General features: G+C 37.0%; 1 protein-coding gene across 1 annotated transcript; it reads right to left on the bottom strand.

Moving 5' to 3' along the window:
* Nucleotides 1-625: 625 nt before the first annotated feature.
* Nucleotides 626-6,262, bottom strand: LOC126382146 (protein lifeguard 4-like). The gene is made up of 5 exons (XM_050031917.1): nt 6,074-6,262; nt 4,918-5,081; nt 4,126-4,231; nt 3,190-3,341; nt 626-1,755 (listed from the first exon to the last, which is right to left on the bottom strand). The coding sequence occupies exons 1-5, from the start codon at nt 6,137-6,139 to the stop codon at nt 1,503-1,505; spliced, it is 741 nt and encodes a 246-aa protein (XP_049887874.1). The 5' UTR covers nt 6,140-6,262; the 3' UTR covers nt 626-1,502.
* Between the last annotated feature and the right edge of the window lie 3,538 nt (nt 6,263-9,800).

The raw sequence follows: 9,800 nt of genomic DNA, 5'->3' as shown, positions 1-9,800 counted from the left end.
CACTTACAGCCACCCTTCGTACAACACGAAGCCGCTGCTGCAGTTGAAAAGCGTTAAGGCGTCGATTTCTTAAAGAAGTTGTTACAATAAATCGATCATCTCGCTCAGAAGTGACCCGATTCCTGCCAGATCCTGAACGGCGCGTGAACAAACCAGTTTCCCGATAACGTTTATAGACTCTATGAACAGATGACAGGCTTAGATGCAGTCTTGCAGCCACAACACGCTGACTAAGGCCAGAATCCAGCAATGCCACAACTTGGGCGGCTTCTGTGGGCGAAGTATCCATACGTTTTAGAAAAAAAACCTTTTTTCAGACGTCCCAAAGTCACAGTATTGAAATAAAAAACAAAAAGTTTAAGGATAGGCGCCAATTTTTAGTTTTTAAACGCTAAATGTACTCCAACCCTAAACACACATTTGTCTCAAAACAGTGATTCATTTCGTTTATAAGATAAACAAATGAAATACTAATTTTGAATTTAGAATTTTCGCTTATTACTGTAATGGCCAAACTGCCAGCTATACATTTATGTATTTTTTTTCATCGTATGAATTCTTTTTTGTGTTAAATTCGGACAGAAACAATGAAAACGGAAGTGTTTCGATTTTTTTGATGAGAAGTGTATATTACATTATTTGCTTTCACAGCCTTTGCATATAAACTCCTTTGCTCCATAAAGCTTCCTTCAAAATAGAAATAATTTTCAGTCAAAATAGAATTGTGATAAAATAAATTATTGCTCTTTTATTATAAAACAACCTTAAACTATTTAATGTGGTGGAATGGTATTTGATACTGTTTTTTTTATAAATTAAGTGGTCAAAGTTATGCTTTTAGCATTTTAAGATAGACCAAATTAAAATTGTAAGTATTTAATATTCCACAGTGGTTATAATTCACATCACACGGTGCGTAGTGTTATTGACTGAACAAAATACATAAGAAGAGAGTAGGTACACTGAAGGACAATACTTCGTTAAGTTTGCAGAAGTTGTGAACATTTGTTGGATATACATCCATCTTCCAAACCAGGGGGTTAAAGGTAAAAAGGCCACATTGAAGCAATTCATATAAAAAAGCAATATTGCTATTTGACATTGTCGACATTGCGCACTTATATGCTTTTTATGGAAACCTGATACCTGATGTAAAGGCTTAGTTCCAGTCAACGTATACCAACTTTGGGCTGCCGTTCTTAATCTATCCTACACTCATTCATCATTTACTTATAATCTGGCTGCCTCTTGTATCAAATTAATTTCTAAATATCTTCTACGAAAACTTTCGCCTTTTTTCCAACTTTAAATCTTTCACAACTTCGTTAAACTAGATGCTAATCGCGGATGGTGAAAGGTGTTTAATATCTTAGAGATAGAGACAGAGTTATAATTCTATCTCGCTCCCCCTCCTAACGCTCATATCTTTACCATCTCTGACTGGCTAATACTAAAAGTACAGAAGAAACATTTACGCACCACTGTGGACATTCCCTTCGCATCTAATTCCTATTCAACTCATTGAGGATACGCAGTATGTACAGGAAAAGGTTGATGATGTCCATGTACAGGTTGATCGTAGCCAGGATATACTCCTCGGGGGATAGTGTGGTCATCATCTGCTGGGTGTCGAAGATGAGGAAGAGGCCGAAGAGGACTGCCCCGGTGAAGGACAGGGCGATTTCGAAAGCCGAGCTTTGGATGAAGATTTGGAGAAGTCCTCCAATGATGAGCACTGTGAGACCGGCAACCAGCCTGGAAAGAATCCAAAATGTTAACAATCCACGTACTTCTATCATTAGTAACCTACCCTCATTGACTGCTGGACATTGGCCTTTCCTATAGCAAGCCACTGAGCTCTAGCCACTCTAAGTCACCTTACGGATGTCGCCATTTCATTTCTCCTAAGGGCGTTCTACACTACGTTTTCAAAGACGCGGTCTCCATTCGAGAACCCATTTTCTCCACGGTTATGATACATACATACATAAACTCACGCCTATTCTCCACCGGGGTAGGCAGACTATGGGATTCCATTTCCTTCGATCCTGACACACTTGCTTCCACATTCATCAATCGCTTCATACACGCACGCCGGTTTAGAGACGAAAGGTATAAAAAATAAACTTCTTATAGTGTGGATTGTGAGGTGGATTATCAATACCAACCTCATCAACCTGGTGTCATGGTTATAAAAACTAGTGAACCCGCTATGGTGGTGGGTTCTTCGATCGCAGCTCCCTCTACCGGATCTAAATCGGATTCTTATGCGTCCGAGAATGATGGATAGTAGAAAATTACTTAGATATACCGCATAGAAAGGAAGTGCGTAAGCTACCATACAAATAGATCTACAGCCTTTTCGGATCCTTAATTTGACAGACTCTGGTTGGATAAGAATCGAGTAGTGCAAAAACACATTCAACTCACTTTGTGATCCCTAGTTTGGTTAGGACATTACAAGGCGATCACCTGATTGTCCGAAAGTAAGATGATTCGTGCTTCGGAAGGCAAGTTAAGCCGTTGGTCCCGGTTAGAAATCAGAATCATTTATTCAAAGTAATTATCATGGATAAACTTGTTGAAGGTAATGTAACATTTTTGAATTTACGTCATTTCGCAAGGTGTTATGGCTGAGGAGAAGAATGACAAGAAACTGCAACAGCAACACATCTTTTAAAACCAATGAGGATATACAATACAAGTTATTTAATAACTAGAGGAACACATTCAATACCAGACATTTTTATCATTTAGGTAGTCATTAATCTTATAATAAGCTTTTTTACATAAAGTAAGCTTCACATGAGCTTTAAATTTATTTACTGATGTAAGTGCGTAATTGTTACATGAGCCATGTCAGGGGCCTTTGGCGGCTCAATCATAACCCTGAACATTTGCCGTGCCTGGGTGTAATTTATTTATTTAAAGCCTTTTTCAGATATATAAGTTACATTTTAAAGTTTTTCCTTAATCTACAATAACCAATCTGTGTGCCTTCGGGCAAAGGCCTCCCCCATTTCTCTACATTCTTTTTGTTATCTACGAATCTGGTCCAGGTCTTAGAGCTTCCAGCCATTGACATGGGTGTCAAGTCATAACAAAGATATAATGTGTATGTCTGTTATCGATGTACAGCGCCGTCTATTATATTTTTTTGGGAATGTGTGCTTATTGCATAATACTAACCCATATCCGACGAAGGAGAAGTCTCTCTTGGTGTTGAGTGTGTAGACGGTGAGAGCGAACACTGCTGCGAAGGTCAGGCCGAGAGCCTGCAGCACTATGAACGTGTCGTAGAACGATACCACCACACCCACTGTGTAGGCTTGCACTACTGTCTGAAATTGGCAAAGGAAAATAGTATTACTGTCGGCGCTGCAGTAGCTCTGGCGTGGTTTTATTGTATGTTTGTTTTACTTGATGATTGATGGGATTGCATCAATGAAAGCTTCGTTTCTTGAGGGGGGGATTGTTTATTGACTTATTACACAAAGAACGCAAGAAAAGTGGGACGAAAAGTTAGAGCTGAAATAGCGATCCGTGCTCTAACTACGTAGGTGTAGACGACCGAGTAGACTTGTATAACCCAACCGCGTTATGAAGACGTTACGTTATATGACGATGATTTTATTAAATTTATACACCGCTGTGGATGAATGTATTGCTAAGTTGGCGTCAAGTTTTCGGCGTATTTTATGTACCATGTTTTATCTACGGTAGGTATACGGTAAGCGGACCCTGTGAAAACGGGTTAATGTTAGGGAGATGATGATGATTGCATATAACAGTTAAGGTAGTCATCCATCATCCTCATCCAAGCCGTGTCCGGCGACGGCGACTCCTAAATGTCTATCCCAGGTCGATGTTATGATAGGCTCTAATATGACTAGCAAAACCGAACTTCGATTTGAAGATTCGGCCACATGGCGCACAGAATAACTGGCCAGCAGAATTAAACGTATAGTTGTAGGAGGGCTTGTGTCGAGTCGTTAAGGTAGTCATACCATCCGAATGACAGTGACATGATTCTATTGAGGAAAAAACCAATGACGTCAATATTGTACAAGGAAACAAACAAAACAGGAAAAGAAAAGAAAGGTTAATGTTAAGGAAGATACTTACAAAGCCAGCCAGAAGGTACAGATTGGCCGGAGAATCTCGCCGCTTGGCAATGAGCGCGAACAGTGTGACCAAGCTTAGAATAAATGCTATCATCAGCATCCAATCACTGGAAGAAAAAACGTTGGTGTTCAAACTTTTTAGAAGGCATAATGTATTTCAGGGTGCTGTCCTGCCCTCGCCCTAACTTTGTCCGGCTAGTAATATAATAAGTCACGTCAAAAAAATGGCACAATATAAAATCGATATAATACTATGGAGGGTTTTAATCAAGAGCCGTACAATGTCTTTCCACGTAGGTAGCATTTTCTATCGAAACCTTCGATATAATACGTGAGCGGTTGTCGTGCAGGACCTGCAGAAATATTTTATAAATGTTTTCAGGAAAGCTTCTGGTATTTTTGTGCATGTCACTACAGTAGTTGCCGTTATGTGACAAAATTTTTAAGTATTACAAGGTCAAAATTTCTTAAAAATTAAATGTCCATCTTTAAATAGGCTAGTTTCCAACTAGTCAAATCAGTTACTTTCTACTAAACGTCGAAACACGAAATTACTATAGAATTTGTATCAAAAAGCACACTATGACGTCATAGAAAAACGTGATAAAATATCAGACTTATTATTATGTTTTTCTTGATTAAAATTTTAAATTAAAATTCATAAATAAGTTAAATAGAAAAAAAAAATGTTTTTCGTTAGTTTTACATCTGTCTTTATTTAGTAATCAGAATTAGTACATGACCCAATTAATATGACTGGAAATCAGATTGTTGTCTTAGAAGGATAACTTACTTCCGATGGATGAAGCCCTGCACTGGTTTGCACAGTAGGAACACTCCGGCTATAGCAACCGTGGCAAGCAGCTGTATGGTCAGTAACCCATACACTTTACGAATGAACCCAAGACGGATCTCCTTGTCTGCACTCATCACATTGTTGCGGTATGCAAAATCATCCTGAAATGATTATATTATAGTATTTCATTAGACAAAATGGTAACATGTTTGCCTCTCTCTATGCTTTGAAAAAGGTTCTTAGTTTTTGTGAGTTTGTGTTGTTATTTTAGCCTACCTAGTAGGAAATGCCATCCAATATCTGAATAGGTCAAGAAAATCTTATAAATATCTAATATTGTTTTAATGTTAAGATAGTAGCTATGACAAAGCAAGCATGTTCTTTTTATGATCAACCACACTGACAATGGTGTCAAAGATATTCAGCCACAAAGGCCCACCTTTTTTTAAAATTTTATTTCAATAATTTGCAATAGGCATGAATTTGCTATGGAGTTTCCTTAAAAAATACAGTTCAAGAAAAAATAGGAATTCCATAATTGGAGTTAAAGATTAGTAAATATCATAAATAGGGACAACTAAACAGACATATTTTTCTGAAATATTAAAGTGCAACATTAATATTTTACAGAAATTAAGTAAGCAAGTAGGAAATACTGATTGTAATAATCGATTCAAGTATTTTATAATATATTACATATTTATTTAAATATTTAATTATACCTATGTGTATTACAATAAGATGTGTTTATGTACTTATGTAAACACTACATCCCTTCCTTAACAGCTTAGACATTCAAACATTACAAAATAGAATGTAAATATGCTGTTATCCAATAGAAATGAAGATAAAACATGTTATGAGATTGCATGGAGCCTTATCTAAAATGGCAGTAATGAACTCAGGTGATATTTTCGTCATAAACTGTAGACAAGTAATTTTTTATTTACATAAAAGAGTATGAAATTCTTTTGTCTTTTATACGACAATGAAACTTAAATATTATATATTATGGTGAGGATCATTATAGAGGTAAATAAAAATCAGTAATAGCTGTTTACTCAAGGTCGAATCGTGACAAATTGGACTGTTCAATACTTTCGATTTACATGATAATGGTGCAAGACATTAAATTAAACAACAAGAAGCTTACCTCAATATTCTCCTTTCCACCCAGCTCACAGTCCTCTTGAGCGTACATTAATGGTATAGAAGCCATTTTGACGGTATTCAGCACAGATTTTAAACGCTTTTTTAATAAAAATGGAAAATAAAAGCAATGTTTAGAAATTTTCGTTTGCGCTACGTTTCACTCGACGACCTTCGCTACAACTGACATTGACGTTTATTTAATGTTGCTATGGGTAAAAAATAAACCAGTGAAATAACCAAGAAATAACTGGTTTTTATTGAAATTTAAAAAAATATTACTGGTCAACTAAAAATAATTTTAAAAAACATTAAATTATTATAGGTTTGAATACGAGTATGTGGACGTAGCGTTAACAAATGCCGCTGGCCGCGTGTAGCTTTAAAAAGCATTATAACATACTATATAAAGTGCCTATAAAAATTAAACATACTTTTTATCCGACTGCAGCGAAGCAAAAAGGAGGGTTAAACAAATCTGGTATCCGGCTATCCGTTATCCGGATATTAATGTTTTGCTGGAGATGCCGGATCATCCTTGGTAATTTCACCGAAAAATTTAACTAAGTCCATGCATGGGCCATACAAAATCCAAGTCCCGGATAAGTTTATGTCTGGTAGGTACCCCTTTTGCGACACCATTCTACTGACTGAATGTACTACTTCTATAGGTATTTTATAATCAAATAGAATGTAAAGCTGACAAAACATTGAAAATAAATAAAAAATAATGATTCGCCCTAAATAACGTAAATAATATTGTAGGTACACATTCGTCGATATCCAGATATCTAAGATAAAATTTGTCCATTGCCATACAACGTGGTAATGCGGCGAGTGTAATGGGGACCTTTGCGCCTGGAATAACTCGGGGGGAATTGTTTGACGATTAGACACGTAAGGTCTTGAATTGTTAATTTATTTATAATTGTGTAATACAGATTGTTTTGTGATTTACAAAACAATACAGAAATAACGAGGTTCGAGGTACTTACACAATTTCCTTTATTTCAGCGAGCCTCTCTACCTACTGTTTGCAAATCCGCTCTGACCCCTTTTACTATTTCATACCTACTGCCTAACCCTTCACAGCCGGTACGGTAGGTAGTGTAAGCGCTCCAAAAGCAAATTTGCACTTACGGCGTTATTGACAGGTCGCTACTGGCCGGTTGCCCTAATTCAACACTGACTTGACTTGATTTAGTAAAGTAACGAAATGAGGACAAACGCGCCTTTTATAGAAATTGAATCCAAGAAAAGTTAGGTGCGGGGAGTTTCCATTGATAGTCTTCCTCTATTGAAAAGCGTCTGAAATGCTATTCTACTTATAGGTAGGTACTTATAGGTGACTCTTCAAGATGACTTATAGGTGATTTTGATTTTTATCTTGATTTAACAATTTCGAGTTTGCTGGTGTCCGTCTTGAGGTTTTTTAGCTTTTTAAGTTTGGAGTAGGTACCCTTTTTAGTTTCAAGTCTTACATTTAAAATATGTTCAAATTTTAATATTAAGAAGTCAATGTAACGTCTTAAATCTAATAAAAGATTTTATCCATCTATCTATCTTCTGGTGAATCTATTTCAGGTAAGTCAGGCATTTCTTTGTCTACAGTGAAAATTTGTCAAGTTAGAGCGGTGTTTGGAGGATTATAGGTAAGTACCTACCTGCATTATGATAATTTTATTAGGTATTGAGTAACCCTATGAGGTTGTCAGTCACTTAATTAGAGTGTAAAAACTATTTCTGTTTCAACTTTTCACTTAGCTCAATTATCGCAGAGCTACATTTATGTGGTTTAGCTCAAAGCGGACACAACCGATACGGTAAGCGTTCCGGGGGCGCATTTAGAAATGCTAGTTCAAAACGGACATATTGCTGCCGAACTTATTTCTGAATACGCTTCGCAGGGCTTACATTATTGTAAACAATGTTCGAGTGTGTATGTATGTGCATGGTCATACATAAATCCGCGCGTGGTTTCCTACAAACTCCCGCTTCGTGTAATGAAACTGGGCGGTAAGTACAACTCTGTCTACGTTTAGCTTCAAGGTGTTTTTTACGCTCACTCTTCGCCAGCTAAGTCCCATGTAATGGCAACTCTATTGCCATTAACCGGGCAAACATTCTACAAATCTATTATCTATGATTGTAACATGAATGTAGTAGAATGTGGTTTTGTTTAGAGCCAGAGTGCGTTCGGACCCGTGCCTCAATGATTTAAATCACGGCTATCATGGATTCCTTTAATACGGTAACATATGTAGGTTCTCGGCACTAATGCTCTGCCATAAAGCTGTTATTACTCGTCGACCTTTCCGTAGTGGCAATGACAGTAAACTTTTACTGCCAGTTAAAATAATGCTCGAATCGATAGCGCCATGGTATAAGAAGACCTGCCGGGTCTGCATGATAACGGCGCCGCGCACGGCGCGAATTATATTGAGCGCTTCAACTAATAAACGATACGAATGCTATCTAAGTAGATGGACGTCAAAAGGCTATTGGTCGAAGGCTTCGATATAATTCGCACCACGCGCGGACCGGTTGTCGTGCAGGGCTTACTGGTATGCTCAATCCTATGACAATCCGCCATTGCTAGCCCATTGATGACGCAAGTGTTACCATTCAATTGGTATCTCCAACATTCCAAGCACGTAAATTTTGTTATTGAAAATTAAGTGATTTACTGACTAATGTATTGAATTACTATTATTTGTCACATATACAAAAATCATTAAAATCTTTGTTTTTTAGGTATAATTATGACCCTTTTTTAATAAAAATTGGTGTAATCACAAATGTACAATTACAACTTCCACCCATTATTATTCTGATCAAAATAAAGAGGCTTCTCTTTGTAGGTAGTAACATCATTAGATACATAACGTGAGACAAATATCAAGCAACAATTAGTTTTATAAGTATATGCTTTTGCCATTACATTTTTGAATAATTATGTACCCCAGAAATGAGAAAATAGGTAATTATCACGTTAAAAGTGAACAGCACCATCTATCATGTGTTTGGGGAACGACGATTGGAAAGTCCCTTATTGAAAACTCTTTTTTGACGTCGGTTAAAGCCTAGGTACTTACGGATTTTATTCGACATGCAAAAGTACCATACAATTTTATTATGCGAAATTATAGTGAGAACATAAAGGCATAAATATACTAACGAGTTATTCATTACCTGAACGCTTCAATTACGCTCCAGCAAGTAGACGTATACGTTTTAATTACCTGTGCATGTAACGACCATCCATTATAAAATTTAATACTTCGCGACCTCGCGCCGACCACCGTAAACCGTAAATTTGGTTCAACAAATTGGGCATTTAAGATGTGGCATAATTTACAAGAAACCTGAGCGTATTTACACCCAAAAAAAATCCGGTGTACGGTCACGAGCATTAATATGTATACACTTTGGTACCATGACACATTATTTTTTTTGTCAAATTGAACTGTAAGTCTCACTAAATCTCAAATATGTTGGTGCGACAGAGTCCTAAAGTGGGTACATTATATTGCTCATGACTGTACCACATCACATGACCATAATGACCGCTTTTGAGACGAGCACCGATAATGCTGAAAGCTCATCAATGGGTAAGCCAAGTTGCAAACGATTATGACAATCAACAGTCATCGTCTCCCTTGCAATATCCCGTTTTTCACAGGGTCCGCTTACCTAACCTGAAGACTTCACAAGTCTGTTTTTTTACAGAA

Source organism: Pectinophora gossypiella, chromosome 3, assembly GCF_024362695.1.
Source record: "Pectinophora gossypiella chromosome 3, ilPecGoss1.1, whole genome shotgun sequence".
NCBI lineage: Eukaryota > Metazoa > Arthropoda > Insecta > Lepidoptera > Gelechiidae > Pectinophora > Pectinophora gossypiella.
This window is presented reverse-complemented; position numbering and strand designations above follow the sequence as displayed.